The following is an 18,202-nucleotide window of genomic DNA, read 5'->3' on the forward strand; positions in this document are numbered from 1 at the left end:
CTGCCTAAAACTACTTATACGAAAACACTCTTTAAATTAGATCAAGTTGCATGGATATTTGCATCGATAATTTAGTAAAAGTATGTAAGTATAATGAGGTGAATTTATTTAAAGTATTGAAAATAAAAGTACTCAATGCAAGAAAAATGTCCCCTATGACTGATATATATTATAACATGAGGTTTATTATTACTAATGCATTAATGTAAAAGCAGGTTTTTACTGTTGTAGCTGGTTGAGGTGGAGCTGTTTTTTTTAAACTATTTTGCATTGGACTGCAACTAATGATAATTTTTATTATGTATTAATCTCCTACCAGTACTTATGATCCTTACCATTTAACCTTTTTGCCAACAAATCGAAGCATAAATGGATAACAGACAGCTGGTGATGCTTTGCCATTAGGTGGAGCCACTAGAGGGAGACTTCCTGTCAAAGGAGGGAGTACTTCAGAGTGAGGAAGGGGTGTTTTGAGGAGGTGCCATGAGGGTACTGAAATACACTACACCACCATATGGCTTACATAAGGTAAAAATAAATGCTATTCGGGGTGTAAAAAAAGAGAAGAGAATCATTAGAGGCATGCATATAAAAGTGCTGTGCAAAACTATGCTAATAAATCAGTGGATCATGTGGTGTTCCAGTCAAATGTTGGGTTTGAAAGTAGAAATACTGCATTACAAATCTTGGCCGGTTTTGGGACACCTGATGGCTCAAAGACACTAAATCATGCAAGCTGAGACATCTGGGATAAAGCTTTTGAATTCCACTTCAGCCACTCATTACATACAAAAAAATGGTTTGTGTTAAATATTTATTCACTGATTCACTTTAACTTCATTGTCCCTCTTACCTCATGCTGTTCACTAAACAAAAACATTCTAAAACTGGCTCACAAAGATTTCTCAAGTTTGGTCATCTACAGCTTGTACATTATTGTTCTGGATGACAAAAAAATTACGGTTAAGACTTTATAAGTATCAGCATGTAAGGCATTACTCCCAGTTGCACAAGTCTTGATGCAAATGTTACTTCTTACCCAAAGGTTACAATTTTCAATCAAAGTGCTCAATTCACAATCCTTACATTACCTTACATTGGAGTCAGTCATTGATTTAGCATTTACATCAACTTAAAAAGAACTTGTTTCCAACCTAACATTGTACCAATATGTGAATGTTTCCACTTACAGTACATATCCACCTCTGGTCACTGTGGTGACAAGGGGTAGCACATTGTAACACTGATTCACCATAGCAACCTTTGTGAGGAGGGACCTCCCGTGTTTAGTAGTGTTATTATTCTTGTTTCTTTCTGTGTTGTCTCTGTTTAGTCCCTGGCTCCGAGCTTCACTTAATAGGGTCATCTGTTGACCACAGCCGGCAGAGGGAAGCAATGATGATTTGTAGTTGAGGCTACTGGGACACAACACCTGCAGGCACTCTGAGATCTGAGGCTTACCTCGTGTCCAGCACCAGCCTTTTATAACAATTGTCTGATTAATGTGTAAGTATCATACATTTCCACATGAGAGTTTCCAACAAATATCAAAAGATTCTTTACATTCAGAGTGTGGCAGTTTTCATTAAACGTTAAAGTGTTTAGCCAGACAATGTTCATGTAAAGGAGGTATTTGATTTTCTTCAAAATACATTCAGTTTGATCCAAAACAAGGCACTATATTTTCGACTTGTACAAAGGATTCCCTTAGAAATCAAAATACCTGCATCCAGGCTCCAGCTGAAACAAAATAAATACAATTTTAGATACACTGTAAGCCTTATGATTGTTGCATCTTTATTTCAGTGCAAATGTCTTGGCTCCTGATGGGCCAACTCAGCATTCACTCCAAGTCCAAACATTCACCTTGCTTGGACACACTTAATCTGTGTCATCAGCCAAAATGTATCTGTCCATTCATTCAAAAGTATATGAAGGACTTCACGAGCGACTGGGCTACAAACAAGGCACTTTGCTCCTATGCTGTCAGATGCCCCTGGGTCTGGGAACTACTTTTCAGCTGGTCAACAATCTCCCAGGTGAAGCCTGAGCACCCCCTGACTGTGCAGCCGCAACAAGAGGTCAAACTCAGCCGGCATGGCGTGGAATTTCGTTTTAGTTTGTCTGTCATCGTAGTAGTGGTTAGTCAGGGCATAGAGTCCATGTGGGTGATTACTGAAGGGCCAGAACCCGTACAGATGCACGTTGGCACAGTGTTCCAGCGCCAGGCTGGCCATGATTATGCCAGTGCTGAGCCGCACTGCTCGTAGGCCTTGGGAGCGCCAGAAGAGGGCCAGACTCTGGAGGTACTCAGGGTTGAAAAAGATGGCCCTGGTGGGGCTTTCAAAGTCCTCAATGCTGTAGACAGCCCGCATGCACACAGGAGTGTTGTGGCCATAGGAGAAGGCGGGAAGGAGCAGCAAGGAGTTGCCGTAGCTATGCAGACTCTCCACGAATGGACGACGACGTCCCATTAGAGCCCCATACCTGAAAATAAACAGCAGATGTGAAGAAACAAAACAAAAGGAACATTTTAAGGTGCAGTGATTCATCATCTTGCTCACTTCTCTATGAAGATGCTTGGGTTTGCTGTCACAAGGTCTGTCTTGATGCCCACATGTTTCTCATAGCTTTTTTCCAAAGGAGGTAGGTTGCACCTGAAAAAGCAACAAAGACAACATAGAGATTGCTTGGAATTTTAACAGAGATTAGTTTAATTCTGTTGATTAAGATTTTCACCAGCATTTTTATTCCACTACACTGGACACCTTTCTCACCTGATAACAAATTGAGCGGAATCAATCATCTTTCCACAGCTGCTGTTGGTCAGGATCCCTCCATTCCCAACAACAGCACACGTGTCCCATGTTTTATTTGGGAACGGATGCTCCTGGAGTCAACACCAACGGAAAATGTATTACAAAACAACATTTATACTCATTAATATATATATATATATATATATATATATATATATACACTCACTTAAAGGATTATTAGGAACACCATACTAATACTGTGTTTGACCCTATCCTATCAATATGGGCCAACATTTATAAAGAATGCTTCCAGCACCTTGTTGAATCAATGACACAAAGAATTAAGGCAGTTCTGACAGCGAAAGGGACCCCCCCACACCATTACACCACCACCACCAGCCTGCCCAGTGGTAACAAGGCATGACGGATCCATGTTCTCATTCTGTTTACGCCAAATTCTGACTCTACCATCTGAATGTTTCAACAGAAATCGAGACTCATCAGACCAGGCAACATTTTTACAGTCTTCAACTGTCCAATTTTGGTGAGCTCGTGCAAATTGTAGCCTCATTTTCCTATTTTTAGTGGAGATGAGTGGTACCCGGTGGGGTTTTCTGCTGGTGTAGCCCATCAGCCTCAAGGTTGTGAGTGTTGTGGCTTCACAAATGCTTTGCTGCATACCTCGGTTGTAACAAGTGGTTGTTTGAGTCAAAGTTGATCTTCTATCAGCTTGAATCACTCGGCCCATTCTCCTCTGACCTCTAGCATTAACAAGGCATTTTCGCCCCCCAGGACTGTAGCATCCTGGATGTTTTTCCTTTTTCAGACCATTCTTTGTAAACCCTAGAAATGGTTGTGCATGAAAATCCCAGTAACTGAGCAGATTGTGAAATACTCAAACCAGCCCGTCTGGCACCAACAACCATGCCATGCTAAAAGTTGCTTAAATCACCTTTCTTTCCCATTCTGACATTCAGTTTGGAGTTCAGGAGATTGTCTAGACCTGGACCACCCCCCTAAATGCATTGAAGCAGTTGCCATGTGATTGGTTGATTAGATATATAGGATATATATCGGATATATAGATACTAGTTAATAGATCATTAACGTGAAATTTAACAGGTGTTCCTAATAATCCTTTAGGTGAGTGTATATATATATATATATATATATATGGAGGAAAATCTAATCTATTGCCGGATATTATTTGCAAATTTTTCCTCACTGGGGGAAATCCCCTGCAGTAGGCTACATGTGTTTGCATGTTTGCTGATGTACAAGATTAATGTTCCTTTCTTCTTTGGTTGAGTGTCTTAGAGTCTTGGATTTTCTATAATCTTTTGAGATTTAAAAAAATATAAATATAGCCTAAAATTCTAAATAATATTTTGACTGTTGGCAAATATGGAGACAACTATTCATCTTTTTCCTGACTGCACACTGCACTATGCATATCAGTGAAACTGGGTAGTATACAGAGATGTTATGACAGTTTATGGCAGCCATTTGGTGGCTGCAGATGAAGAGGTCCCCAGCTCAAATCTGGATACCCCCTAGAAAACTATGTCTTTGCTTCTTATGGATGATCAGCTAACATTAACTATCCATCAGTAGTAACTGTCAGCAGCATCATTTACCACACCGACTGAGAATATTCACGTTTCTTATGAGCCTCATATATCAGTGTGAAAGTCTCGATTAACCCGCTACACAACAGCTTTTTCAGCATTTTCCTGTTTCTCTCCTGATGTGACAGCGCGATTCTTCCCTCTCATAGGCAGCCTCGGCGATGCCGGTCTTGTCTATAGCCTGAAGCCAAAGCCCATCTATCAAGATCTATTTTAGGACATGGCAAGAGGACAAATCGAAGACCAGGGTTTTTGAATGTATTGTTGGTGCAACAAACTACTCAGCAACTCGGCATATCTATTAATTTAAAACGTTTTGTTTAAATTAAAAGTTTGGAGAGATTTACATTTCCTCTGTCGTTTACGCTGTTGTCGTCTATGGGGAACGCGGGATTGTTTTCCCCCAGAAAGGGGCGTGGTAATGAGACCTTCCCTTGGATGACATATTGCTTATTACCGGTAATACGTATAATGCAGCCAGCCAAAACGGGGCGATCAAGATTTTTTGGCTTCACATACAGTCTATGCATCAACCCCTGCTCTGGCCCTGTTCAGACTTGGCATTAACATGCGTCTTGGGTGATCCGATCACAAGGGAAGGGCTCTAAGATTGTGCACACCTGGCATTAGAATGCACCTCCACATGTGTTTTGAGTGACTACTACAAAAGTTGTTTTTAACCGGCGGGAGGCAGCAATGAACTTCCTGTGCCTAGTCTGTCAGAAATTAAAAGAAGAAGAAGCAGAAATTCTAAACAATACAGACTGGGTCTATTCCTAGACGTGTTCCATGCAAATAAAATAATTTAGGTGTTTGATGCACTTGTAATATATCTCTATGGGCTTTTCAAAATTTTCAGACTTTGTGGACAAAGCCAGCTTACGCGATTTGAACCCTATGCTTCCGCCTACACAGAGAACGTTGAGTAGGCGGTACTTCAGGACACATTTGTGTACAAACTGCTGAAAGAATGTGGCCTGTCTGAGTGATCAGATCTCAATGCGTCTTCAATACGTCTTGGGTGCATTCACACCTAAACTTAGAGCTGTCCACTTGTGATCAAACCACCCAAAAGGCATGTTAATGCCAGATCTGAATAGGGCCTTTGCCCCTCCCTTCAGCCACATTGTCACTTCTTCATTGCCATTCTCCATCTGTTCACCAGTTGGATGACTCTCTTCACCTGCCAGATTGTCAATGTTGCTCGCAGCTACCAGTACCAGCCGTGCTGGGACCCCCATTGCTTTCCTCACTCTGAACACCGCACCCTGCACCTGAATCCTTTCTTTCTACCTATGCCTGTAAGATTACATACATTACAAATATATGTTTTATCAATAAATCCCTGAACTATTCCTCTCTGCCTGATTGTCTGCATTTGGGTCCTATTCTTTGCTGCCTCATCCTTACCTACCATGACAGATTTATAAGTACCACATACTTACATAGTTATGCAGTATACTGACAAGAAATTAAAGGTCCAATGTGTAGGAATTTCTCCCATCTAGCGTTGAGATCATATATCGCAATCAACTCTCTCGCACCACGCAGTTCAAAGTACGTATCACAGCTACAGTAGCCTTCACACTTCAAAAAGCCGGTCTCTTGCTCTTTTGAATATCTTTTTTCTTTTTCTGGGCAAACTCCTGTTCCTGAAATTTGGATTTTGAATATGTGTGGTCCTCTTTGTTTCCTTCTTCAAACTTGCCGGGGCCGTGAAGCTACGATACTAGCAGCATTAGCAGCACCTGTGAGTTTATCATATGACAGCAAAAATGCTAAAAGCCGGGCCGTATGTCCTGTATGTCCCTTACTGGCTAATGTATTTCAAGATGGCGCATGAATATGGAGCGTCTACCCCAGTTCATGCGAATGCAAATGTAAAATTTCAAGCCAAAAGGAATACTTGGAATTGATGGTGGTGGTAAATATTCATGAAAAAGGACAAGTTTGTGGACGGGCAACACAGATTTTGTTACACACTGGACCTTTAAGTGAAATGTCTAATGACATTCCCATCAACCTCAGTGTGTACTTAGTGTTTAGTGCTAATTCCAAAATGTTAGCATTCTCACACACTAAAGTGAGATGTGAACATGACAAACCATTATTTCACAGGTTTAATAAGTCGTACTTTGGATTCTTTCTATTCTGTTTGAAAAACTCTTAAAATCTGATTGCTCATTCACATGTAAAGACACTGCCTTTACTTTCAGTGTGATGCATGCTTAAACCACAATATGTATACTGGTCAGGGCTAACAGTAAAAAGTGTGCATAGCTCAGCAGTACAGGCTGATACCAGCCTGTAGGAAAAGTCTAGTCTGAGTTTGTGAGCCTCTCACCAAAAATAAAACCCTGCTGTTATGTGTAGCCGTGTGTGTCAAAGAGCCAACATGTGAGTAGACACATGACCTTTGGCAGAACATGCTAGAGCAAAGCAGTGAAATAATCTCTGTGGTGAAACATTTGAGGAGCAATCATGACACCAAACGAACAGCAGTTGTGTTAACATTAATGAATGAGAAACAACATACCTTTGCAAAAGTGCTGAAAATCTCTGGGGTGACCTGGAGGGTCCTCCTCTTTTCTCCGTCATACACAAGCTTTGATCCCACTGGAGTGTTGGCCTGGGTTATGATGGCCTTGTCAAAACCATGGCACTTGCTGCTCAGCTGAGATCTGGGGAACCACAAGGACTTTGTTATCGGTGGACTGGGAGGCTGCTGAGGTCCCTCTGAACTCAGAAGTCTCTGCAACTTTGGCAAAGTGCAATATGTATCTCTTTGTACATATCATTTATAATTACCTTCATTTTGCACACCCAATTCACATCAAATCTGCACACTGCATCCATGTTGTTTATATAGATTTCTCTCCGGGAAATAAAAAAGTAAGTAAGTAAATAAATCTATCTATCTATCTATTTATCTATCTATCTATCTATCTATCTATCTATCTTACAAGATAATAACATACAACATAAACAGGAGTGTTGTTAAACAGAAAGTGTCATTTGCTAAATTTGTTAAATTAGAGTTAATTTAATAGTTTGTTCAGGTTATAGATAACCAGTTTATTAGTTTTTTAATCTTTATTTATTCAGGGACAATTTGCTGAGAGGCAGCCTCTCTTTTGCAGGAACACCCTGATCACATTCACACAGTTACACATTCATACCTGGAAGCTGTCCAGTACAACCACAGTCTGATCTGCTGGCCACTGAGCAGCTTCACTGGAGCAGTTGGAGGTTAAGTGTCTTGCTCAAGGGCACCTCAGCAGTGGTAATGACGGAGGAACAAGCACCGCTCTTTCACTCTCCCCACAAAATTGTTATCTGTCTGGGGATTGAATGACCTGCCGTTGACAAGCTCACATCTCTAACCTTTAGGCCACCACTGCCTAGTTCATATAAGGATGTTTATTTCCATCAAAAGACCCAGGTGAAGTCACTCTTTATTACCATAACTCGCATTACATCAAGACACATTATATTTAGACCATGTGGTTAACATTTGCCGTTAAGTTCTCCTGCTTCCACATTTCTATTTCCACTTCTCCTTCTGTGTCTTTAGTTCTTCTTCTTCTTTAAACCTTTGAAGCTAGTACAGTTTAAGATAATACATTGCATTCCTATTTCAAAGACCAACTATTTGTGACAAATGTAAAACATGACTTACTTATATTTTCAAGCACTTAAAGAGGGAATGTCTTATTTACTTAGCATAATTATTGGGAAACAAATCCACCCAGACTGTGTACTACTTTGGGTTGTTCTAAAAGCTCCTTAAAACTGCCAAAAGACCCTTAGCAGGCTTTAATTTTTTGTATAGTTATAACTAAAAAGGTTATTTTGAGAGAATGGAAATCTGCCTCCCCCTCCTTCTTTTAAGAAGTGATATTGTGATGAGATGATATTGTGTCTTTATTTTGAGGATATTTTTTATTATATCAGAAAACAAAGTAGTTTTTCTATTTATTTGGCCATCTTGAATGTGGCTTCATGTACAGTTTATTTAAATTACCTTTTAAATCATACTCATTGTACATACCAGGACTGGGATTTTGCAGCTATGGACACTGGAGATGCAGTGTATCTGTGTGTTGGTTTTTGTTTGTTTGTTTTTGTTTTATTGTTCTAAAAGTTCAGAATAAAAAAAAAGGTTTGAGAGGATGTCGTCTTTTTTACCTGAACTTTTGGTAATTGTCCTCCTGCTTCTTCCAGGGTTTGGAGTAACGCTCTATTACTTTGTTGATGACCTCCCTGTGATACACACACATAAACACACACACACACACGTTACAGTGCCTTGCGAAAGTATTCGGCCCCCTTGAACTTTTCGACCTTTTGCCACATTTCAGGCCTCAAACATAAAGATATAAAACTGTAATTTTTTGTGAAGAATCAACAACAAGTGGGACACAATCATGAAGTGGAACGAAATTTATTGGATATTTCAAACCTTTTAAACAAATAAAAAACTAAAATATTGGGCGTGCAAAATTATTCAGCCCCCTTAAGTTAATACTTTGTAGCGCCACCTTTTGCTGCGATATAGCTGTAAGTCGCTTGGGGTATGTCTCTATCAGTTTTGCACATCGGAGACTGACATTTTTGCCCATTCCTCCTTGCAAAACAGCTCGAGCTCAGTGAGGTTGGATGGAGAGCGTTTGTGAACAGCAGTTTTCAGTTCTTTCCACAGATTCTCGATTGGATTCAGGTCTGGACTTTGACTTGGCCATTCTAACACCTGGATATGTTTATTTGTGAACCATTCCATTGTAGATTTTGCTTTATGTTTTGGATCATTGTCTTGTTGGAAGACAAATCTCCGTCCCAGTCTCAGGTCTTTTGCAGACTCCATCAGGTTTTCTTCCAGAATGGTCCTGTATTTGGCTCCATCCATCTTCCCATCAATTTTAACCATATTCCCCGCCCTGCCTGAAGAAAAGCGGGCCCAAACCATGATGCTGCCACCACCATGTTTGACAGTGGGGATGGTGTGTTCAGGGTGATGAGCTGTGTTGCTTTACGCCAAACATAACGTTTTGCATTGTTGCCAAAAAGTTCGATTTTGGTTTCATCTGACCACAGCACCTTCTTCCACATGTTTGGTGTGTCTCCCAGGTGGCTTTTGGCAAACTTTAAACGACACTTTTTATGGATATCTTTAAGAAATGGCTTTCTTCTTGCCACTCTTCCATAAAGGCCAGATTTGTGCAGTATACGACTGATTGTTGTCCTATGGACAGAGTCTCCCACCTCAGCTGTAGATCTCTGCAGTTCATCCAGAGTGATCATGGGCCTCTTGGCTGCATCTCTGATCAGTCTTCTCATTGTATGAGCTGAAAGTTTAGAGGGACGGCCGGGTCTTCGTAAATTTGTAGTGGTCTGATACTCCTTCCATTTCAATATTATCGCTTGCACAGTGCTCCTTGGGATGTTTAAAGCTTGGGAAATCTTTTTGTATCCAAATCCGCCTTTAAACTTCTCCACAACAGTGTCCGGACCTGCCTGGTGTGTTCCTTGTTCTTCATGATGCTCTCTGCGCTTTACACGGACCTCTGAGACTATCACAGAGCAGGTGCATTTATACGGAGACTTGATTACACACAGCTGGATTCTATTTATCATCATTAGTCATTTAGGTCAACATTGGATCATTCAGAGATCCTCACTGAACTTCTGGAGAGATTTGCTGCACTGAAAGTAAAGGGGCTGAATAATTTTGCGCCCACTTTTTCCAGTTTTTTATTTGTTAAAAAAGTTTGAAATAGCCAATGAATTTCGTTCCACTTCATAATTGGGACCCACTTGTTGTTGATTCTTCACAAAAAATTACAGTTTTATATCTTTATGTTTGAGGCCTGAAATGTGGCAAAAGGTCGAAACGTTCAAGGGGGCCGAATACTTTCGCAAGGCACTGTAAGTGTGTAATCCCTGTAGCGCTGAAATGGCTTGATATGATGAAGGTATAAACAAAAAGGTCAGTGACGGTGTTCGCTCTTACCTGCAGCCTTTACAGGGGTCAGAGGGCTGGGGGGCACTTTTCTTTTGAGGAGGCAGCCTCTGAGGTTCAACATTACTGTGGAGCAAACACAAGATAATCAGGACAGGTGAGTAAAAAGCTGTTGCTAGAGATAAAACTGAAAATCATGTTCTAACTGGTGTATTGTTTGGTTCCATGCACATATTCATTACCAGCACCCTTTAGATTTCAAAAGTAGATCTCTAACCAGTGAATGCTTCTATGCAATCAATTGCTGTATGCATGGATTTCTAACTTCAATAAACACTAAAGCAAATTAGAGTAATCATACCAAGGTCTGCATTCAGAGTTCTCCCACTGACATGGGGAAGAGCAGTGGCAAATCTGTCAGCTTCATACGCCATAAATGAACAACCAGTGTAGCCTACAAATCTAGGAGCAGAGACCTGCGTTACTTAGCTACATTTCAGCAGGAGACTTCTGTCTCTCCGTGTCTTTGTTACAAGGTCTGTAGTCTGCCGTATGAGTTGCTAATATGTATCCTCTTCCTGTTATTACGTTTCCGAAAAGGACTCAAATTAAGAAATATGATCTCTAAGTTCTCTGAGTTCAGTTTCATTTCAGGTGGATATTGGTGTGGTTGCCTCTCATATGCCACTTTCAATTACTCTTTTTAGTGTATGGGTTTCTGACATTGCTGTTTAAAAGAAACTTGCATTGGGAATAATCAACATCATAACATCAAAAACAAATACACTTGTTGGTTATTTCCTGTTGAAGAAATTACCAATTCTAAATAATCTTTCAAAATGTCTCTGCTAGTAATTTAACTATAAGATCACTGAGTATTGTGAGAGGAATGATGAAATTGCAGCACAGATACACAAGGTGCCTTATGAGTTGTATTCACACATACCTGGGCAAAAACAGCAAAATCAGCCTCTTTTTCTCAACACTAGTCATTTCACCCTAACTACACCTTTCACGGCTTCGTGTCTTTTGGCAAAGAGGATGACCTGATTCGAAAAACTGCCAAAGTGTGCAGAAAAAACTAAAATGCTTCTCTTTCTGCCCTCCATCATACAAAAAATGTGTGTGTGTATTCTATAGGTGTTTGGCAAAGGAAGTGACACACTTACTTGTTGTCGACCATGTACCAGATGAAAGTGGTCAGCAGGCTCCCCAAACAGAAGAGAGTGATCACCAAAGAGAAGAATGACTTCAAGAGCTGTCCCCTCATACCTCTCCCCTCCTGCTAACTTCACCCGCTAGGCCCCTCACTTTCTGTCTTCCTATCTGCTTTAGCTGGCTCAACAACACTCACCCATTTTCTACTTTCTGTCACCCTCTCTCTGTTTTCAGATCCCCCCCCCCCGCCTTCTTCGGCTCGTTCTCCCTTGCTCAACCTCACACACACTCTCTCAAGAGTGTTAATCTTTTGCCTCTCTGCTTTCTTATGTTTTCTGTTACTTCACTCCCTCCTCATACTCCTCCCCCTCGCTCTTCCTGTCTGTCTGTCTCTCTCTCTGTCTGGTTTGACTCAGTGTTTCTCTCTCTCCTTGGGTGAATGAGAGCATGCTACCTAAGGTATTAGCCCGTCTTGTTCAGGCAAGTCCTTGGTCTTCTTTGCACCTCTACTTGGTTGTTCCTCTCTTCTCGTTTGTGTCCAAGTCAGCTGTGACAAAGCCGATCTTTTGTTGCTCCACATCCTACTTTAATCATTGCCATGTCTCTTTGATCCACCTATCTTCTTTCCACTTTTTTCATGTGTTCACACAGACAAACTCACAATCCTACTTTCCCCTGTTGTCCCAAAGCTCCTTGTGTTCTCCGCCCCCACCCTAGAGCCCCAGCCTTCCCTCTCTGCTTTCCCCTCCCTCCACCAGCCATCCTCCGCCCACACCCCTTAAGCCCCTCTCCCCTTTGCACAAAAAGGAGGCAGTAACATGAGTGCCCAGTTCTGAATTAGCCCACAGTTTGCCTCTTGACTAGTGAGTGTGTGACAGGAAACACGTTCAAAACCAATGAGGGGCAAAACAGGCGAGGGGCAGAGGCTTCCCATCCAATCAGAGTAAATCCTAATACCCCCAAAACTCTTACCTACACACACAAGCTTTCTATTCCAATGTCAAACATTGCCAGCTGTATTGACTCATATGCTCTTGCCAAAAACGTTTTCATCTGAGAGGTTGGGGGCCAAGGCAGGGAAGTCTCCTCTCAGCTCAGATGGGAACATGCTTCGAATATGGCAGCACTGCTGGCTGTATCAACAGGGTAACTAACTATCGTAACAGCCGGCGGAAATGAGAGAAGCAGAGTCGGGAGAAGTCAGACAGAGAAAAAAAAAGCAGAGAGAGGTGGGGAGTTGATGCCCAGAAGAGGAGCCATAAGTCATCTGTTGTTTGGCTTTCATTCCAGAGCTCTGCATTGAAAGCTGTGTAATGGAAGGGAAATAGAATCTAACAGGTAAAGCTCAAGTTGGATTTTGGGAAATACATTAAGCATATGGGATGCATTTAACAGTAAACCCCCACAAACAGATGACCAAACCCAGCTGTCCTGCATATATCCCTCCTGATTTGAGTTCTCAGTGGAAAAATCCAAACCGAGCTCCTTGCAATAAAGCAATAACACCTAGTAACTCCATGCTGAGTAAGCTGAGCTTTGCCACAGCAACCCTAGCAACCCTAGCCCCCCCAACTCCCCGAAATCCAAAACAAAAGAGCTTTTGGAAAGTTTTTATTTTGGCCGTCGTCAGGGTTTGCAGAAAACACGTGGAGGTTGTATGAGGCTGCTTTGCTGTGACCACACGGACAAAATTAACAATATAGAAGGTTGTGCAACTAATGCAATCTGGCTAATAGTACCGGGAGACACTTAACATGCTTTTTACCTCAAATTCATGTAATGGTTCCTTGACTGGTGAGCGGATCTGGTGACTCCAGTGGGTGGGCCAGCTGGGCCTCTCATGTTGAATGTGTGACGTGTTTGATTGTACAGGTGTCGCTCGTCATAGTATGCAGAAACTCCAAAATGGCTGTCCTAGATGAATGTACAGTCTGGATTTTTCAAATATTCTTACGTCAAGGATGACTAAATGTTTCATGTCAAACTCAATCTTTCAGTCCGTGCACACATCTTCTCTAGTTCTGAAAGAATCTCTTTCAGGGGGGTGGAAACAAAAGACGCACCAGCACTTTACTGGATGTATTAGGTAAGAGATAAACTCACCCCTGATAGGGAGGCCTCTTGGAGAAATGTATCATGAGACACAAGCAGGAATGGGGAGAGAAATGTGGAAGAAATTGTTTTTCCCAGGAATTGAAGCTCCAGGATAATAACAAGACTGCAGACAAGAAAAAGGGATCCACTGCCCCAGAATAATTGTAGGGCATCATAGAAGAGGTACAGCAACACCTTGCTTCTCTGGTAGTCTGTACAATCAAATATCCAGACCTCTCATCTTGTTTCCTCTCATCACAGGCCATCCTGCTGCCTCCCACGCACAGCAGTCAGTCATTAGCTTAATACAGACAATGCAATTTCCACCCAAAGACTCCATAAGCTATTTAACCACATTAAAGCCAAAGAAGTTATTTTTCAAGCTGACATTCATAATCTTATAACACAGGAGATTTCTCAGCGTTGTGCAGCTCTTGTGTGCCTATAGGAAGCCTGCAGTCTCATTTACTCAGCATGGATGAATCATGCTGGAATTATTATCTCAATGATGGATGGTTATGTAATTAGGAGCTAACTTTTGGTGATTAATCTGTTATTCAGAAGTTTCTATATATTCAGAAAATTAAAAAAATCTGCATGTGCTTATATGCACCACGGATTCGCAGACGATGTCTGTATGCTCCATCATAAATGGTTAAAGTATATGAAGTTGCAAGTTTTTAATTCTGTATTTCTGCATTACTAGAGGTTTACAAAGTAACAAGTTTGTGTAGTTCTGGTCAAGCAGTGGTGGAAAAAGTATTCAGATCGTTTACTCAAGTAAAAGTACTAATACCACATTGTAAAATACTCTGTTACAAGTAAAAGTCCTGCTTTGAAAATGTTACTTAACTAAAAGTATGTAAGTATCATCAGGAAAATTTACTCAATGCAGAAAAATCCTGACAATATAGAAACTGGAAATGATGAAAACAGTTCTGTCAATCAACTAATTGTTTAATCAGCTAATCATTTCAGCTGGACTTGTAGGCAGTTATATTGTTGGGTAGTTTAATTTATAATAAAACATCGTATTTTATAAACTGCATGTGTTTTGTGAGCAGAAGTCTTAATTTGAAAAGTAACTAGTAACTAAAACTAAGAATAATGTAGTAGAGCAAAAAGTACAATATTTTTCTCTAAAATGTATTGGAGTAGAAGTAGAAAGTGGCATGAAAAGAAAAGACTCAAGTAAAGTACAAGGACCTCAAATTTGTACTTAAGTACAGTACTTTTTTTTATTTATTACATTTTTACCTTTATTTTTACAGGCAAGTCATTAAGAACAGGTTCTTATTTACAATGGCGGCCTGACAAGTGGCATAGCCACTTAGGGAAAGGGAAGGAGGGCTGGATAATAGATACATTAGAAATACATACGGATTAGAAATGACATAAAATACAATTTGAAATACTACACAGAAAACAATAAACACTTATAACGAGATAAGTGCACAGGTATATAGGTGAGTAAGAGAGCGAGAAACCATTCAAATATTTAGCTGGAAAAATGATTATGCTTCCCTAAGCAACTGCATATGTCCGTGAACAAGGATGATATGATAGTTTTGAAGGATGAGATGGAAAGTAGTTTATCCAGTTTGATAATTTTGCAAAGCATTCCAGTCACGAGCGGCAGCAGATTGAAAAGATGCAAGACCAGAGGCAGAGTTGGTTTTGGGAATGCTTAATTGAAGATGAAGTGAGGATTGGGTGTTGTATGTGACAGGCTTTGGTTGCAGCAGGTGACCTAAGTAAGGAGGTGATCGGCCAAGAAGGATCTTGTAAATGAAAGTGAACCAGTGAATCTTACGCCGAAAGTGAAGGGAGGGCCAGTTGACAGATGAATATAGGGTGCAGTGATGTGTATTGAAGGGGGGCATGTGTGGCAAACCTGATAGCAGAATGGTAAAGAGTGTCGAGTTTTGATACACATTACACATTACTTAAGTTTTGGAGGTATTGAGAGTGAGTTTGAGTTGGGAAAAAGACTGCTGTCGTTGGGAAAAGCTATCTTGCAGGGTAGCTTGAACAGTATCAGTGGAAAGACCAGTGGCATAAAGAATTGTATCATCAGCATATAAGTGAAAGAGTGAATTGCCTGGGGAATGTTGTTAATGTAAATTGAGAAAAGTGTGGGGCCAAGTATGGAGCCTTGGGGGACACCCCTGGTGACTGGGAGAGAATGGGAGAAAAGGTTTTCAAATCTTACACATTGCACCCGGGGAGAGAGATATTTGGAAAACCAAACTGGTGAGTGAATGAATGAATATAGCTGCGCAGTTTTGTTTGGTATCTAATGCGGATGTAATGTCATTGAGTACTTTTGTGGTAGCCGTAACACAACCATAGCCAGATTGAAAGCCAGACTGTGCCTCGGAGATGATACCGTTCACATTTAGGTGATTGGTTAGTTGTTCATTGACAAGTTTTTCCAGAATCTTAGACACACAAGGCAAGATGGAAATTGGCCTGAAATTGTTTAGGTCAGCTTGATCACCGCCCTCAAACAGAGGAAGCACAACCACTTCTTTCCAAGCAGGTGGAATTCCGGCTGTATGGAGGGAGAGATTAATGAGGGCTGTTAGGGGAGCTTCAATGACAGGGGCCGCAATTTTAATGAAAAAAGCGGCAAGATCATCTGACGCAGCTGTTTTATTGGGGTCCAGAGCGATCAATTCCTTCAGGACCTCCCCCATTAAAACTGTGAGGAGGCGCTGAAGGGCTGCAAGTACTAGGGGCCAAGTACTAGGGGCTGCAGGGGCTGTAGCAATAGAGTTTAAAGACTCTGAGACAAAGACAGAATTTATGAAGTGGTGATTGAATGCTTCAGCCATAGAGTTTTTATTAGTAACAACTATATCAACCACTCTTAGAGACAGTGGTACGGACCGGGGTTTGTTTCTTAAGTTTTTTTTTACCGTGTTCCAAAATGCTTTCGGATTGGCACCACAAAGTGAAAACTGCTCTTTAAAGTAGCCGGCTTTGGCCTGCCTCACTGCTTGTGTGGCCTTGTTCCTGATTTGACGAAATAAAAGGTTGTCATTGGCAGAATGTGACTTGCGTGCTTTGCGCCACTCTGTATTTTTTAGCTGAAGCAGAACAACAACAACAACCAAGCATCATTCACGGTGGGAATCAGGCTGACTCTATACCAGCTTACATTGGCCAGATAACGTAAGAAAGTTTGAGCATCAAAATGTTTCAGAATACGTTTAGTGGTGATTACGACTGTTGACAGAGAGGTGTTTTCTAACACTGTTTGACAGAGAGGTGTTTTCTAACACAGGCAATGAAACAGTGGTCACTATGGTCATTGCAAAACACACCCGATAGGTACATGAGTGGGGTGTTTGTAAACACAACATCTATTAATGTGGCCTTGTCACAGCTTTTTTATCAATGTGGCCTTGTCACAGCATATTTTTTTTATCTATAGCCTCTTTCCGACCAAGTAGTTGGTCTGACCTTTTGTTATTATAATCACAGCCATCTAACCACCACTATGCGGAAAAGGGAAAAGACCCTGCCCTGTAGTAGGAGCTGAAAGAGTTACAGGAACTGTGGCCAGAGGAACAAAATAATCCCCAAATTGGTCCAGTCGGAACATGGAAAAAAAAGGGTTCTAGTAACGTCATGTTCTAGGAACTGCAAAAATCTCTCTGGTCGAAAAGCGGCTAATGTGGCCTTGTCACAGCTTTTTTTTTAATGTACTTAGTTACATTCCACCACTGTGAACAAGTGGATGTGCGTGTGTTTGTTTGTGTTTCCCAGCCTATCTTTACCAGAAGACTCAACGCAACATGCTTCTGTGGGTGGCATGCGATAATGGCGGAAGATTGGGCAAGAGCAAGAAGCTACAGGGGGAGCGCAGTACTTCCTCTAAAGAGCCCATGTGACATCATCACAAGGCAGACAGAAGGACAAAGGTCCCATTGTCACCCAAACTGCACCCAATAAATCTGTCCTCCCCCTCCTCCACCTTGCACTGTTTCAGCAGCGATGAGGCTGCTGCTCTGCATCTTCTGTAGCACAGGTTACAGGATCATCAATGAAGTAGGCCACAAGAGAGGATGTGAACAAGCCTCACCTCCATCTCTGCTCAACATCTCTAAACAATGGGGTTCCCCTGGAAGCACAGCAAGCTTCCTGTCAGGCTTTGTGTTTGTTGGTAGTTGTTTTTATATAAGGACAAAATAATTGCTGCAAATAACAATGGGGAAAAAAAGGTAACTGATACTTCCTATCATTGCCAACTCTCTATTTCACTTCTCCTACTCAAAGCCCTCACTTGCTGTCTGACTCAGACCTGTTGCCTGTAAGTAACACTTGATAACAGGTTGCGTGACCTGGTAGAAACCACAGTGATGTAAAGTGTTGACCTGTCATGGGCAGACCACACTGAACTCAAGTGAGACACACTTTTTATCCGCTGTATTCAGAAGAATGAATCAGCAAATCTGCAAATAATTTGGGAAGCATGTAAGCCTATTTGCAACCTTTTCTGTCAGTATGAGTGTGAATATTTGTACACAACTAGTGAAAACAGATGATGCAAGAGGATCCAAAGTGTGTAATATTTTTTTGAGCTGGCGAGAGGCTGA

The 18,202-nt window shown here is 41.2% G+C and overlaps 1 protein-coding gene across 1 annotated transcript; it reads right to left on the reverse strand.

Moving 5' to 3' along the window:
* Nucleotides 1-797: 797 nt before the first annotated feature.
* st8sia6 (ST8 alpha-N-acetyl-neuraminide alpha-2,8-sialyltransferase 6) lies at nt 798-12,203 on the reverse strand. Its single transcript, XM_039825982.1, has 7 exons — nt 11,516-12,203; nt 10,398-10,472; nt 8,576-8,650; nt 6,924-7,068; nt 2,778-2,890; nt 2,565-2,657; nt 798-2,487 (listed from the first exon to the last, which is right to left on the reverse strand). The coding sequence occupies exons 1-7, from the start codon at nt 11,614-11,616 to the stop codon at nt 2,025-2,027; spliced, it is 1,065 nt and encodes a 354-aa protein (XP_039681916.1). The 5' UTR covers nt 11,617-12,203; the 3' UTR covers nt 798-2,024.
* Between the last annotated feature and the right edge of the window lie 5,999 nt (nt 12,204-18,202).

Source organism: Perca fluviatilis, chromosome 15, assembly GCF_010015445.1.
Source record: "Perca fluviatilis chromosome 15, GENO_Pfluv_1.0, whole genome shotgun sequence".
Lineage (NCBI taxonomy): Eukaryota > Metazoa > Chordata > Actinopteri > Perciformes > Percidae > Perca > Perca fluviatilis.

Excerpts from the sequence above, each read along its gene's own strand:
- st8sia6 (XM_039825982.1), bottom strand. The coding sequence starts at position 11,616 with ATGAGGGGACAGCTCTTGAAGTCATTCTTCTCTTTGGTGATCACTCTC. Across the intron at positions 10,473-11,515 it reads TGGTACATGGTCGACAACAA|TAATGTTGAACCTCAGAGGC; the intron begins GTAAGTGTGTCA and ends TTTGCTCCACAG. Across the intron at positions 2,891-6,923 it reads TTTTCAGCACTTTTGCAAAG|GAGCATCCGTTCCCAAATAA; the intron begins GTATGTTGTTTC and ends TGTTGACTCCAG.